Raw genomic sequence first — 15,222 nt, forward strand, 5'->3', positions numbered from 1 at the left:
AAAGAAATCAATAATAAAGTTATATAATAAAATATAACTTGAGATATTCGTGCTGTCGGCACGAATTTTTTAGTTTTGAAAATATTTGACGTTATTAAGAATTGAAATCAGAGTATTTTCACTATCAAAAGTTTAGGCTCATAAGTGAAAAAAGTCGCAAATAATTCAGGAAAAAACATTTGTAAAGTGAAAAATACCTTTGTAGGAGTACAAATAAGACTCCAACTATCGTTCAACTTTCTTACATCTAGATTTACTGTGCGTTAAGAGTAGATACTTAAGTATTTCCAATTTCATGCACTTTTGTCTAAGATTGTACGTCCAATACATTCTTAAGACGGCGCACAGTTCTCGTTTACGAATACAAATGTGACGACAGGTGACATTCGGGAATCAACATTAGACTGTTTATTGCGATGAATATTTCCCCATACGCCTGAGTGGTCGCGAATTAGTTGAGACGCCTGCCCAGCAAGAGGGAGGTCCAGGTTCAAACCCTGGCTGAGGTAATATTTTTCGCAATATTAAAAATATGAAATATTTAGACACCTGTCACGGCTCTTAGTTCTTTAACTTTGTATTACTAATAACTGAAATAAAAATTCTCAAGTTATTTCGGTCTGCTTCAAACGACGCGGTTTAGTATCTTAATGCGAAATATGTAAAAATCTGTTAGCTTCGCGATAGCGTCGTGGCAAGTGTGTCGAGAAGTTATCAAATAGCTTATCTGGAATTCTTATATCAAATATATCTATATTTTCGATTCAGATCAACCGAGGCCAGAGAGAGAGAATAAAAAATCGGACGATAAGAGTTTGTCTAACGTAAGCGATTTAATTTTCAAAGGATTTCAATAAAATTGATATAATCAATCCTGAGATCTCAAAGTACACAATTTATATTATCACATTTCTATTTAGTTCTTGGCTCTCACACGCTCACATACATTTTCCTTATAAGATAATTATGAATGTAAACAATTGTTATGGTGGTTTTTCCTCTCGCCCTTAAAAATACAAGTTGCGATGAAATCGATGGACAGGTATTTCGTATAAAATTCCTTTTCCAAATATGTTAAACTGACTATCGAAAGATAACATAGCCCTAGTAGCACAGTGCTTTGGCTAAACATTGATCCAATATTGGCTATATTGAAAACACATTGGCCAGTATTTCTCAACGTAAAGCCAATATTAGCCACGAAATAAATGCAAATATTGCACAATAATAATTATATAACGTTAGATTTACACAAGGTGTTCCAGGAGGAATGGTCAATATTCTGGGAGGTGGTAGTATCGGTTATTTTAAACAAAAATGTTTATATGAATATGTCCCATTCTCCATTTATATGTCCCCCACAATATACACCGAATATTGACCTATCCTCCTGGAACACCCTGTATAGAAAATGCATTGTTCAATATTTAGCAATATAATATGAATATTGGTCTAATATTGATACATATTAAACAAAAATTTCTAAATAGATATATATTGGCTAAATAAGAGGAGGCGCCCATCTAACGATATTGCGCTAATATATTCTGCTACTAGGGAGAAATTCGAATGTTTAAAGCGTCACTTTAAATGCCACAAGACACAAAGTCGACAAACTCATTAGCCTTTCTAGCTTCAACATTGGCGCCGCTTTTAGCAACAACAACGAAAAGTTCTCTCAACAAATGTTCTTACAAGCATGAAGATTTCTTCACGTTGCCCACTTGGGTGACTTTAGAAAAGTTCTCTTTAGACTTTAGTAAAGGGATTTACGAAAAAGCTTTTCCGCTATCGTTTTCATACTACGACTTCTTGCGCGAACAATCAACTGTAACCTGATGTCATATTGCAGAAAGAAAATCATAATTCTATTTTTAAAATGTGAGCTTGCGCTTTTATGAAAAAAATTCTCGACTCTTTAAATAAAGTTGTAGCTCACATAAATAAAGTGCATCTACGTTTTCTCTCAAATTATTGCAAATATCTCTAAAATCGCGAAATTATTACCACAATCAACTTATATGTATGTGTAACAAAATTATGAAAAAATTTAATGACGAGAATTTATTGCTAGGATAGTCTGTTAATTTTTTTATTATATCACTGAGTTGCTTCAGTATTTAAAATTTGTTAACCAATGTACAACCGCGATAAGTATTTCACAAATAATCTTGTCAATCTTTAATCCTTTCGTGAGTCTTGAGCTCTTCAAGCTCATGAAGAAAATACATCTTTTAGCTTTTAAAAATAATTTTCGTTGCTCCTGAAAGATGTAAAAAATAAAATATCAAGATAATATGCGAAATTTAATCAACTTTTTATCCCGATAAATTAATGACACTATATTACTTTTTATTTTAAGGAGCACTACCAAGTCCCTTTGGCGCAGAGGATAGCGCGTTGGACTTCTAATCCAAAGGTCGTGGGTTCGATCCCCACAAGGGATGGTACCCTTTTTTCTTGTTTTTGTGACTGCATTTTCATTTTTTTGTATAAATAATGAAAAACACGAAAAACTAAAATCTGAATATACCTTCTATTAATTTACTTATTGTATCTTACTCAATATAAACTTTACATTGAGTTCAATAAGAAACATACACGTATCAAGTATATGTACGCGCACGCATGCATACACGTACACATTTACATAACATAGAACTTAATTTGACAGATCTGTAACTCGCGCTAGAATTCGGTATAGAATTCTATATTTATAATTTTATATGCTGTACAATACGGAAAACATTCCAAGAATCGCATAAAAATACATATGTATGTAAAATAAATGTAAAAAGATATATAATACTCTAATGTAGCACATAAAATTATAGATAGAATTGTATCTTGAAATCTAACGCAAATTACGGAGCGTTTAAACGAAATTAAAGAAAGGGCAAAAAATTAAGCCCGCTTTAGACAATCGACACTTTGATTTGTTTTTAGAAAAATATTCTCTATTTATGACTATGTGCCAGGCGACATTTTTGCACTTTATTGTGTATATTACCGACAACCCTGCCGGAAATAATTCTACAAAATTCTACAAAAAAATTAAATATAACTGCCAGAGTCTAAGAAATTCTACGTAAATTTAAAGTGTTATAAAAAAATCGACATAAAAATGTTAGAATTGGAACACTTTTGTTAATTTTTGTAATATTCCACAAGTAAGCAGATGTTTTGATTCTTTAAGATTTCGTTGTTTCACAAATTTTTAAAGCGAGTAAAATTTTGCATTAATTTTTACAAAATTGTACATTTTCATGAAATACTACTTGCAATAATTTCTTGATTTGAGAACATTGTAATTTGTGATACTATTTTATAGATATTTTTACAAAGAAATAAATATTTCAACGAACATACAAAAATTTCTACAAATTTCTATTTCAAGTCAAGTTGTTGTAGTTATTTATAGAAATGTTTCCGCTAGGGAATATTGGTAATATATCTCAAACCCGTATCAAACTACGGATTGAGATTGAGATTAGATTGAAATTTGACTAATTAGAGTAAAAGTCACTAAACTTCAGGTTAGCAGGGACGGAAAGCTACTTTTTAAAATTAACTAGTTACCGTTACAGTTACAAAAGAAAAAAAGTAACGTCGTTACCAGTCCGTTATAAAAAAAAGTAACTTGTAACAATAACAGCGTTACGAGTAACGCGTTACTTCCATACCCTGAAGATTAGTAAACTTTACTTTGATTGGTCAAATATTTCAAGCTCAATCCGTGGTCTGATACGGGCTTCACCTTTTGAAAAATGATTTGTTCAACTCGATGAAAAAAGTTTTGAATACATCATCTTTCAGTAGTCAATTTAACACATTCGGAAAAAGAATTTATACGAAAGATTTGATCTACATCGCCACAACTTGTATTTTTAAGGGCAAGAGGAAAAACTAGATAAAAATTGTTGAAACTTATAATACATTCTGTGACTTTGCCTCACGAATAAATACGATGGCAAATGAGCTTGTGCTTCAACCCTTTCGGATTTGCTAAATAAATTAAGCGCTGCAAATTTATTATTCACATATTATACAACGTATATTCGTTCTTCCGCTCTCACCTCCGCACAGACGGCAACAATAAGATCACACACTTTATTTTATATACGTACATACTAAAATCTGATTCCTTTAAAATCGTAAGATTCGTAAGCGGACTCCTCTTTATGGAACTCGTCGAACTCTAAACCGATGTAATCGATTTCCAATCTGAAGTGGCCGGGAACGTCGTCCCCCAACGATATGCCAAAATTCGTAACCTCGTGCAGCTCGATCGGCGGCTGGTTATCCTGCAGGCTGCCTTTACTCGAAAATACAAACTTGGAGAACGGCACCCTGACGTATTGCCAATAAGGTCCGCCTCTGGTATGGAGCACGTAGTGGTACACGTCGTTCCAAGTCAGGTCGAATATACCTCTGGTGGAGATAGTCAGCATGTAGCATCTGCCGTCCCCTCTGACACGAAGAACGAGATGGGTATACCGTGTCCAGTCGTGATAAACCTCGCGCTTGAAAGATCTTCGCTTAGGTATACTGGTAATATTGCAATAACCGGCGTACTTCACTTTCCCGTCCTTGGGCAATTGAGTGCTTAACACACCCGAGAATACTCCAGTGCCATTAGAAGACAACGCTAATCTAAAAGGAAGTGAACGATAAGAAAATTTAGACATGTAACGATGTACAAATTATGTAATGTAAAAATACATGCAGTAACACACAGCCTCGGCCAAGAGTATTTGCCATCCCTCGTCGATTCTTAGAAATGCAACTTCTTTTGAGTCTAACCAACTATTTTGTTATCGTTACGTGTCGACGCGCAATAAATATTCCCATTTTCAACCGGCACTGTTTATTTAACCTGAATGTAAAATAATTTAAAGTTATGGAGGTTTCACGTAGGTGGCAAATATTTTTGCCCAAGGCTGCCTATATATCCGTATAATTTTTATACCCACTTGGCTGTCGAAAAACCCTCGTTGTAATCGCTGTCACACATGACGACCCACTGATCCAACGACTTCGGATCGCCCGTGAATCGCCATACAACGTCAATCTCGTTGCGTCTGTATATAAAAATCGGGTCGTTCCTCAACTTTTCTCTCACCTCCTCCACCAAGAGGCCGAGCTCTTCCCCGAGCTGCCGGTAGCCCTCGCGTATTCTACCAAGAACGCTCAAGTGTTGCTCCGGTGGTGGTCTGTCGTACACAGTCTTGTAACCTGACTTCCGGTCGTATTCATGCAAACTCGGCAGCCTCGAAGTTACGTGCAGTTTTCTTCTGCCGATCGTAAAGTCCGTTAATATCCTCCTGAAGATTCGCGTATTCATATTTGCCCGAGTTTATATGCAAGAGTTACAGGTTACGAGTTAGGTTAGGTTAGGTTAGGTTATATCTTCTACTCTTTTTTTAAAATTCAATCAGGCTCGAGTCTTCATCACATTATAAATTATATTACACTCTGAATGTACACAGTGTCTATAGAGTGTAGAATAATTTTCCCGTTTCCGATTCTACGGAACTACATTTAGAGAATCGACAGGAGCGACGAATCAATCCCCGAATTGATCTCGTGACACCTCACAGTCACGTGGCCCGTGGCTATTTGAGCAGTGGGGGCAGAGGTTCACGTAGAAAAGGACAAACTTCTGATTACATATAGCAGAGTGTAGATCGCGCGCACGTATTTTTAATAAATACTTTTAAAAGCAGAGATGCAAAATTCAAAGGATCATCCAAAAATATTTCTAATTCTTCCAACTAGAAAAAGATAGACAGTTAAAACAAGATTAAAGTTAAGGTGATGCTGGAGTCTCTCTGTTTTACCGACATTTTTTAATTAGGGATATCTTTTAATTGGCTTTACAGAATTGCAAATTTCTTGTACACGATTAAAGTTCGCACAAAAATAAAAGTCCGTCTGCTCGACTTTATATAAAAAACGAAAAAAAATTAAATATTTTGGCATGTAGAGCTGTCACATGACGATAATATTTGCATACAAAAATTCTATAGTTTATATCTGCAAAATGAGGCCGGAGAGACCTAGAGACAACATGCAAGAACAATATTGTGTACTTGGAACTAAGATTAAAAGTCTAGAAAAAAAAGATAGGGTTAGAGAAAAATTTATAAATGCAAATACAGCTGTAGAATGATAAATAGAGGACTGCATGATAATAAGATGGCACTGCAATCTGGTAGACAAGGAAAGATGTATCGTATTATTGCTCTCTCTTTCTTTTTTATGTAATATACATATACGCACACATACATAACTTTCGCGTTGTCGGTAAAACAGACAGACTCCAGCATCCCCTTAAGCTCTATTGGTAAAAATCCATGGACGTAAAAATATATGGATGGAGTGTCCAGCGGGGTGACGATAGCAACTGTCGTGAGCGCGCAATATAGTATCGTGTACTTATTTTAATAAACATAGTTATGGTATAAGACATTTATGGTAGATTATACATATTATCACCGTCTAAAAAATGTTATGATCAAATAATCAAATTCCCTCAGATTTCTTTTTGTAGTAAATTATCACAGGTGAAGAGAACAGATTAAGATACTTGAGAAATTTTATACAATAGTATAACAGATTTGAGAGGATACGCACCTCCGTAACAATCTGAAGCCAGTTTTCCATAACAAAAATATCGAGTTTATCATTTTAAAATATTGTACCTTACAAAACTTTTTATACACGTAGAATCTTGTAGAAAAGCACCTTTTTCAAAAGGTCCCTAAATTCAGGACCATCAATCTCTGTACAAAGTAGCACATAATACAATAGTACAAAAAGAAGTAATATACATTGTACAATCTAAATAGGGCCCGGCAACAACTTCACTTTAACTTTAGCTTAATTCACTCTTCGTCTCTTTCTACTTCCTTGGAAAGAGACAAAGAGCGAATTAAGCTAAAGTTAAAATTACGTAACGGCGCAACCGGGCCTAAATCTGAAAGCTATTATACAATACACATATAATGTACAGTCTAGGACGATGTTCGCGTCGGAGTTTTCTTTTTCCTCAACAATTTGTACGTATCCTTCGACAATAGATAACTGACACCTCCCGCGATTGTTGTGAATGCCGTTATATAGCACAGACATTGCAAGATCGGATGATCCACGAAATGGTAAACCGGAGCAGCCAACGTCCCGGCGACCAGAGACAATTGCATCCCGGTGTTCAGCTTGCTCGTCAGAGTCGGTGCCAATTGCACGGTGGCGTGCGTGGGATCAAAATATCTCGCCAATGTTTTCTGAAATTACCGCGCAACGAGATTAATCCACCGATACGTTCCAGCCAGCGATATGTAGCAGAGCTGACGGATACGCGGTATGCAATACAAACCGGCGGAGGTAAGGAGCGATATCGGATGTAAGATGCAGCGGTTACTAGAAGGACGTCGCGCGAGACTACGAGACAAGTGAGCGGAACTGGTATCAATCCGACCCATGCCAGGGAGAGAAACAGCGTCCCGACGAGTAGCTTGTCCGCGACCGGGTCCAGGAAGCTCCCGAGTTTCGAGGCCTGCGACGTCCAAGTGCGCGCGATCCATCCGTCCGCCAGGTCGCTCAGTCCTGCAATCGCGAGCAACCATAGCGCTATCTACGCCACGGTACAGACAGCGTTAAAGACACAAAATTCGATTGTAGAGATTACAATTATAGCAAATTTTCAATTGAGCAAAGTTCTCTATTATGAGACAGAGTTCCCAGATAGCACAAAGATGAACATAAGTTCATAGAGAATTCATTTTAAAGAAAACATACAGAATTAGAAAAATGAATATCTGAAGAATTCTTGAAGAATTAGTCTCAATCAGTTCGTCTTGAAGTATTCTTCTGAAGTTCATTATAATGAATACTTCGCGATTCAGTACTGTGAATACTTTAAGAATTTATAAGGAATTATTTGTCATGCGCGAGTATCCGCTAACCGCCATCCGGATGTTCTTGTGCAGCGTGTTACCACGTGCAATATTTTGTGTGCGTAACGTTATGTGTAATTAATTTGGTGCAATAGTTCTATTGTGTAAAAGAATCGAACGGCGAGAACCGAAACGGAAGAATCATCCGATTGTCAACGAGCTTCGGTTGAGAGTATCTCACTGTTGAGTGAGAAATTCTAATAATGGTGTAATGTTACTGCATATTAGATGTGTACATACATGGGGTAAATATTTTGTAATCCTCTTTGTTCTAACACTATTCCCCTTGAATTCATAAACTTTACATTTATTGAATTCGAGATGAATACTTTAAGAAGTTATCAGGAAAACGATTTATGGTGCATGTAACTTCCTCTGTCACTCTTATTGTATTCTTCTATGAATTCCTAAAGAATTATAATTCAGAAAAAAGAAAACTTAAAGAATACTTTGTGAATGCAGTGTGCTATCTGGGTTCCAATACGAGATAGTAGGTTTCCAACGTCCAAGTTCAATCACAAATCACGATCTATCAATTTTTCACTAAACGGACTTCCAAGGGCGATAAATTCATGGTGGAACCGACACAGATGACGCCTATTAATTTAACAGAAACTCCGCTATCTCATATTACGGGACTTCCCCTCTATATTTTTTTCACATTATTAAAGAAATATCCTAAGCGTGTTCGATTAAAACACGAGAGAAATTCACTCCCTGCGATTTTCAAAATCGAAATTGCATCACGCGGCGTTGCGAGGACAAGAGGATGTTTAACAAATGTGTTTTCAAAGAGTGAAAGATGGGCTCTGAAAGTACAACGTGGTTGGCAGCTGACTCTCAAGGTCCATCTTTTTCTTTATCTGCGAATTCCATTGTCGCGAGTCAGCCTTACTCGTCCAAAGCGTCGTGTCGCACCTGATAATCCTGCGACAGGATCAAATAACTTAAGAACGGCGACGTAACAATGCGACCCATGCAGAGGAAGTTGGGTATCGTCCAGATGTTCTCCCTCTCGATGATCTCCTCCACTTTTCTCCTCGTACACTTGAAATTTTGCACTATACGTATTCGCAACGGTTTCCTCTGGGTCCGTTCGTTAGCGTCGACACGCTGCCTGTAACGCTGCTCGCTCTCCGCGACGTAGAATCTGGATTGGCACGCGGGCACGCACCGTCTCAGGCAATGCTCAATCAGGCTCTTGTTCAAGACTGTGCAACGTCCAAGCCGCAGGACGGTGAAGCAGTTCATAATTATTCGCTCCTAGAAAGGAAACGTTACTTTCGTAAATAACATCACTTGACAAATGCAAAGTGTAGTACAAAGATGAATGATGGAATACTGTTTGCCCTTTAATTTTAACCAAATTATACCAGTTTCGCAAACTCTCCCAGATAACCGGTGTGTGCATCAATTTCTTTCATACTGCTAACAAAACCGCTAGCATCTTACTGTGTCGTCTATTGTGCTGTCGCTTGCTAGCATTTGATATCGGAAACGTAAACATTTGCACGATCCAAACATTATGCCAGCATCAAGTGCTTGATATAATATGTTTATATCTGTTAGGCCCGGTTGCACCATCACGTAATTTTAACTGTAGCTTCATTCACGCTTCGTCTCTTTCTGTTTGCCATAGAAAGAGTGAATTAAGCTAAAGTCAAACGATGTTGGTGCAACCGGGCCTTAGAGAATTGAAAACAATGCGTGCTAACTCTTTGTTAACAGTACCGCCCGTTTGACCCAGATAGCCAGTATGCTCAAGCAATGTATTGAAATAAAATGCCAGCAACTGATGGGAATATGAATTCAATGTTTGAGTGATTTAAGTACAGCTAGCACAATGTTAACATATTGTCGTGGTTACATGCACAGCTAAAGAGAGAGCACATCGAATAGGCATACCGTTAACAAGGAATTAGCATATATTGTTTTCAATTTTCTGACAGATATAAACATGTTATATCTATTACATCTGACCAAGCACTTAATGCTAGCATAATGTTTGAATCGTGCAAATGTTTCATTTCCGACACCAAATGCTAGCAAACAACAGCACAATAAACGACATAGATGCGTAGCAGGATGCTAACATTTTTCTTAGCAATGTGAAAGCAACTTGTGCTCACACTGGCTATCTGGGGATGCGTTCTCTCTTTAGCTGTGCACTTAACTACGACAATGTGCCAACGTTATGCCAGCTGTACTTAAACCACTCAAACATTGAACTCGTATTCCTAGCGAGGAGCTCTAGCATCGGTTGCTGGCATTTTATTTCCATACGTTGCTTGAGCATACTCTGCGGACTCTGCCCATACAGCACCGAAGCTTTCAGAAACATTTCGGAAACATTGCAACATTGCAACGATGTTTTCCGAAATGTTTCTGAAAGCTTCGGTGCTGTACGGGTGACTATCCGGGCTTGTTTGTCGAAGCCATCGAATCCTTAAGGCCCGGTTTCACCGAACGTCGGCTCAACTTTAATCAGAGTTTAATTCACGTTCGTCTCTTTCTAGAGTAACAGTTGGAAAGGGGCAAAGAACGAATTTAAGCTAGGGCTTAAAGTTAAGCGACGTTGGTGAAACCGGGCGTAAACCTGCAGAAACTGACCCGGTGTCCACCGTCGCGCCCGGAAATATTCACTTCGACTTGATTATTTAAATATCATTAATGCGCAACACGTTTTCTTCGTTATATTTTCCGTAAATTCGCGAATGAGCCACGAAACGTCTCGGGCCGAGTCGTTTAAACGCACGGAATACGCGCGTGTCTTCTACTGCGACGAGTTTTATTTTCGAGGTTAGATTCGCGGACACAACAGCTGGCGTCCAACACTCGCCGCAACGGGAATGAATTCGCAAATCTGGAGCAATTTGCGCAGCGGGGCTTCGAAGTATTCATATATTTACTTCCTATGCAATTATTTAAGGAAATGGAAAAGAATATAGGACGCCGTAGTGCAGATCAAATTTTATTTATGAAAAACCATCGGGAATTGCAAAATTAAAGTCGGAAATATGAGAAATACGTCGAGGAGGGAAATTCAATAAAGTGAAAAATTAAGTAGTGATCTGCTTTTAATATGAGACGCCGTAGTGCAAATTTTATTTGCGAAAAAACATCGGAGATCGAAGTCGGAAATATAAGAAATACGTCGAGGAGGGAAATTCAATAAAGTGAAAGTTAAGTAGTGATCTGCTTTTAATATGAGGCGCCGTAGTGCAAATTTTACTTGCGAAAAAATATCGGGGATCAAAGTCGGAAATATAAGAAATACGTCGAGGAGGGAAATTCAATAAAGTGAAAGTTAAGTACTTAGTGATCTGCTTTTAATATGAGGCGCCGTAGTGCAAATTTTATTTATGAAAAAACATCGGGGATCGAAGTCGGAAATATAATAAGAAATACGTCGAGGATGGAAACTCGATGAAGTGAAAATTAAGTAAACGCAACGATCTGCTCTGAAATTCACTTCCTGAGTGAAACGCAATACTTTTTATCACGGTCGTGAAAACCAGAAAATCACATCTCATCGAGAGAGACATTTTTACAAAAGCTGCTCTTATTTCACAACCGCAGCAAAGTGCGCGAGAGTGTGTTGGAAAAATAATTCGTTACGTAAATACGAAAACGTATACGTTTGTTATTAATAGCATTTTTGTCAACACAAAATCGTACCGTATCTCGACACGAGAAACGCGTGTGACGCAGCTAGGTCGCTTCCATAATCGCCTCGGTTGTACGTACAATATTACAAATTGTAACATAATTATACTATAATCATAATATACAATTATATAACGTGTAATCGCGCAATCACATTAATTGCAGTATAACCGAGCCGGTAATTACGGAAATGACCTAACTCGTGCGTACCCCTCGTCTCGAGACGCTCCGGGCTCCGGGGTACCTGCGCACTTCCCATACAGCGCAGAAAGTTAAAATAATGTTGCTGAAACGTTGCAATGTTGAATGTTGAAGTATAAATCTCTTTTCTACGTTGAATCTAGGATAATGTTTGTACATTAATTCTTTATATTTTGTAACAAGTAATAAAAAAATTTTTTTAACAATTGTGTTTTCTTTACACCGATTGATTTGTCTCATTATTCTGTTCAAAAAAGTATTAAGGTAAGATAAAAAAATAAATATTTTACAAGATATTTTGTAATTTATGTCAAAATATTGGAACTTTCAAACCTTAATAACTCAAAAAGTTCTCAATAAAAAATACTTTATTATAGCGTTTTGGAAAGCTCTCGAGGTCAACTACAAGAATATGTAATAAAAATAGAGGATGCCATTAAAAAAAATTGGTGTGACCTTTATGTGACCTTCAAATAATTCTTCAAGGTCAAACCAATGGTACCATCTTATGGCCCCCTCGAAACCAAACAACTTTTGTCTGAAACTTTTTTCGAAATAATCCATTCCAACCGAGAAATATTGTCTCAAGATAAACGCCCCACCCTGTATATATATGATATTTTTGCAGCGGCCAGAAATTTTTTGAGCTAAGGTTGGATTATTATTTTAGTGGAACAATTCAATTTCAGCACTTCCAACAGTTGTAAAAAATATTCTGCTAAACGCGACCAATGTTAGCTCAATAATATTTAACAATGTTCTCTGAATGTTGAATTGTAACGTTTGCAAGACATTACAATTCAACGGACATCAGACGTTTTTGCAATATCTTTTCAACATTGAATCTGCGTTTTGTAACATTGATGCAATATTGCAATGTTGTAATGGAACGTTCCTGAGATGTTGATACAACATATATGTAATTAGTAAATTCTCTGCTTATGTACAACAACAAATTATTCCAAAAATATTGCACTGCAACATTGCTATAATGTTGCACTGTAATCTCTCTGGGGGCGGACATTTCAACGTTGCTGCAATCCTCCAGAAACGTTGCGGCAATGTTGCGCAACGTTGCTGGAATATTGCAATCTTGCAATGTAACATTTTTGCAATCTTTCTGTGCTGTGTGGGCAATAGAAACCGATTGTTACTGCTTCAATTCTATCTGGAAATACCGTATTGAATCAGATTACGGATTGAATTCGATTGATCTTGCATTTCCACGAATCCGGCGCCCGATTGGCCCGATTGATATCGAATTGAAACCGATTAATTTTTATAGAAACCAACGCGATATCTATCGGTTTGAATCGTTTGAATATTTTCAGCAGGGAAGTAATAACGCGTTACTCGCCAACCATGCGCGTACTTAATAAAAGCACCTTCCGTCGCAATCGTCGCTAATCGCACGTTTCGCCGCTCGACCGGTCGGATCGGGGCGGCGATCGAGCAAATTGGAGTTTGATCGAAGTCACCTGGCGACGCGCACGAACCGTCCGCGCGCGGCGCCCTCGGGGGTGGCTCGCGGTCGGTCGGTCGGTCGGTCGCGCACGCGCGCACGGCGGGTCGCGGTGTAGCAGGCGCACGGCGCACGGACGACGCGCCGTCGGGAGCCGAGCAACAGAGTGCCGTGTGTACACCCCCGCCCACGTATTATTGTCGCGGCCAGCCCGAAGCCGAGCTGGCCCCACGCTCTCGCCCCGCGATTTCACGGGACACCCGCCGCCTGGCCGCCGAGCTGTCGGGGGCGGATAATGCATTCGCTATTTCGCGAGAGGCAACCCCGGCCGCGCCACCGAGCCACGTAAGGAAGCTCTTCAACGTCACACCGTGGACGAGCATGATTCTGGCTGGATCAGACCACTTCTTAGCGGGTAAGTCCACTATCGCCGGGACCCGAGCGCGACGGCACCGGACACTCGCGGCGGTGACCCCGCGCACCCCCGACGACACCCCGTTTCTCGCGCCAGCGTGCGAGCGGCCGTCGCGGCGAAACCGCGAGGGAAGGACGTCGGGAATATCCCGGCGTGCACCCGACCCGGGAAGTCGCGGGACCGTCGTCGCGCTCAAGGCCTCCCACCCCCGCCCCCTCCCCCCAAAGGCGGTGGTGCCTTCTCTGCTCCTCTCTGTTTTCGTTTGAGAGACGCGTCGGAAGTCGGGGCCTCGAATCGATATCCGTTAACTTCCACCTGGATTATCCTTCGATCCGCGTTTGACTTTGAGGATTATAAAAAGACGGGACATCGGCGGTCACCCCGCGCGCGCACATGCACGCGTATTGTACACACACACGCGATCTCCGCATTGCGCAAGCAGAATTTCCCCGAATTTTCCCCGGGAGCGAAACGCTTAGGATCGCGGCGCGACGGGGGGGAAGGGGGGGGGCGCGATTGTTACCGATTGTCACGTCGAAAGCTAAAATTGATCGCGGATCGGTGAGTCGGGTTGTCGGGTAATTGGGGTCCGCCGATCTCTCTCGGGCGGGAGATAACGTTTTCTCTCTCTCTCTCTCTCTCTCTCTCGCTTTTTTCCCTCCCCTTTTCCTTTCGATCGCGCCGCACCTGTATTGGGAAACGCGCGTGCAACGCTGCGCAATTCCGTATCACAGGTAGTTTGTCACAACTGGAGCGATAATAAATTATTCCAGGTCATTATACGGCGCGTAATATGTCGCCGCCGCGTTTAACGTGGCGTTCGATATGACGGGCCGCGGTTACAGCCCCGGTATGTCTGTAGCGGCGAAAGGAGTTCGCCAAGTTCAAGAGGGCGAAAGTCGCGCCGACGGTGCCCTCGGCTTTTAGAATTGTACACACACATACGGAATTGAGCGTCTGAGAAACGAGGACCCTCGCGCGAAAGATACCGTCTACATTTCGGGGTTTATTTTCTGTAAAATTTATTCATTCCATCTTTCGGTTTAATTATTTGTCGAAGTCTATTTAAATTCCGCGATGTCCATTTTTCTGCACTCTTCTCTGTTTATTTCTTGTGACTGTGCAGAACGTTCTGTAACTGAAATAATAAATATGATAATTGAGCAAAAGCCCAAGTTCAAGAGGGTGAAAATTGATGAAACTGAGAAATCCTCGATTTTTACAATTGATCTTCTGAGAAACAGAGATAAAAAAAGGAACAGTTTACATTTTGTGTCTATTTTATTTAAATTTTATTTTTTGAAGATTAATTACTACAGAGTTTACTTTATTTAAATTCTTCGATGTCCATTTTTCTACACTCTTCTCTGTTTATTTCTTGTGACTGTGCAGAACGTTATGTAACTGAGATAATAAATGTGATAATTGAGCAAAAGCCCAAGTTCAAGAGGGTGACAATTAATGAAACTGAAAAATCCTCGATTTTTACAATTGATCTTCTGAGAAACAAAGATAAAAAT

The 15,222-nt window shown here is 39.4% G+C and overlaps 3 protein-coding genes and 1 non-coding gene across 7 annotated transcripts in view; 2 read left to right on the top strand and 2 right to left on the bottom strand.

Moving 5' to 3' along the window:
• The first annotated feature begins 2,374 nt into the window (after positions 1-2,374).
• On the top strand, positions 2,375-2,447 carry Trnar-ucu. The gene has a single exon. It is a non-coding gene; the product is annotated as a tRNA-Arg (tRNA).
• Positions 2,448-3,994: 1,547 nt separating this feature from the next.
• LOC105558719 (probable complex I intermediate-associated protein 30, mitochondrial) lies at positions 3,995-5,608 on the bottom strand. Its single transcript, XM_012006557.1, has 2 exons — positions 4,974-5,608; positions 3,995-4,653 (listed from the first exon to the last, which is right to left on the bottom strand). The coding sequence occupies exons 1-2, from the start codon at positions 5,342-5,344 to the stop codon at positions 4,131-4,133; spliced, it is 894 nt and encodes a 297-aa protein (XP_011861947.1). The 5' UTR covers positions 5,345-5,608; the 3' UTR covers positions 3,995-4,130.
• A 602-nt stretch (positions 5,609-6,210) lies between these two features.
• Positions 6,211-10,949, bottom strand: LOC105558718 (probable cardiolipin synthase (CMP-forming)). Of its 2 annotated transcripts, none has more exons than XM_012006556.1 (4): positions 10,555-10,949; positions 8,877-9,221; positions 7,379-7,636; positions 6,211-7,286 (listed from the first exon to the last, which is right to left on the bottom strand). In XM_012006556.1, the coding sequence occupies exons 2-4, from the start codon at positions 9,207-9,209 to the stop codon at positions 7,017-7,019; spliced, it is 861 nt and encodes a 286-aa protein (XP_011861946.1). In that variant the 5' UTR covers positions 9,210-9,221; positions 10,555-10,949; the 3' UTR covers positions 6,211-7,016. The 2 variants fall into 2 exon arrangements, with proteins under 2 accessions (XP_011861946.1, XP_011861945.1); XM_012006555.1 differs by having other exon boundaries at positions 10,569-10,945.
• Positions 10,950-12,940: 1,991 nt separating this feature from the next.
• The window catches only part of LOC105558720 (synaptotagmin-14), a 13,564-nt gene continuing 11,282 nt past the window's right edge, over positions 12,941-15,222 (top strand). For 2 of the 3 annotated variants that reach the window (XM_012006558.1, XM_012006560.1), the window contains exon 1: positions 12,942-13,702. In XM_012006558.1, the coding sequence (XP_011861948.1) occupies positions 13,669-13,702 (34 nt within the window). In that variant the 5' untranslated portion in view covers positions 12,942-13,668. Of the gene's footprint in view, positions 13,703-15,222 lie in introns of all 3 variants that reach the window. The other variant, XM_012006559.1, reaches the window with a different exon arrangement.

The sequence above is a fragment of the Vollenhovia emeryi genome, unplaced genomic scaffold (assembly GCF_000949405.1).
Source record: "Vollenhovia emeryi isolate VEMERY1.0 unplaced genomic scaffold, V.emery_V1.0 DF939317.1, whole genome shotgun sequence".
NCBI classification, from domain to species: domain Eukaryota; kingdom Metazoa; phylum Arthropoda; class Insecta; order Hymenoptera; family Formicidae; genus Vollenhovia; species Vollenhovia emeryi.

Coding starts and splice junctions, on each gene's coding strand:
- LOC105558718 (XM_012006556.1), bottom strand. CDS start 9,209: ATGAACTGCTTCACCGTCCTGCGGCTTGGACGTTGCACAGTCTTGAAC. Junction 7,637..8,876: donor TCCTGTCGCAGGATTATCAG/GTGCGACACGAC, acceptor ACCGTGGCGTAG/ATAGCGCTATGGTTGCTCGC. Junction 7,287..7,378: donor ATCGCTCCTTACCTCCGCCG/GTTTGTATTGCA, acceptor CGGTAATTTCAG/AAAACATTGGCGAGATATTT.
- LOC105558719 (XM_012006557.1), bottom strand. CDS start 5,344: ATGAATACGCGAATCTTCAGGAGGATATTAACGGACTTTACGATCGGC. Junction 4,654..4,973: donor GAGGGTTTTTCGACAGCCAA/GTGGGTATAAAA, acceptor ACTTCCTTTTAG/ATTAGCGTTGTCTTCTAATG.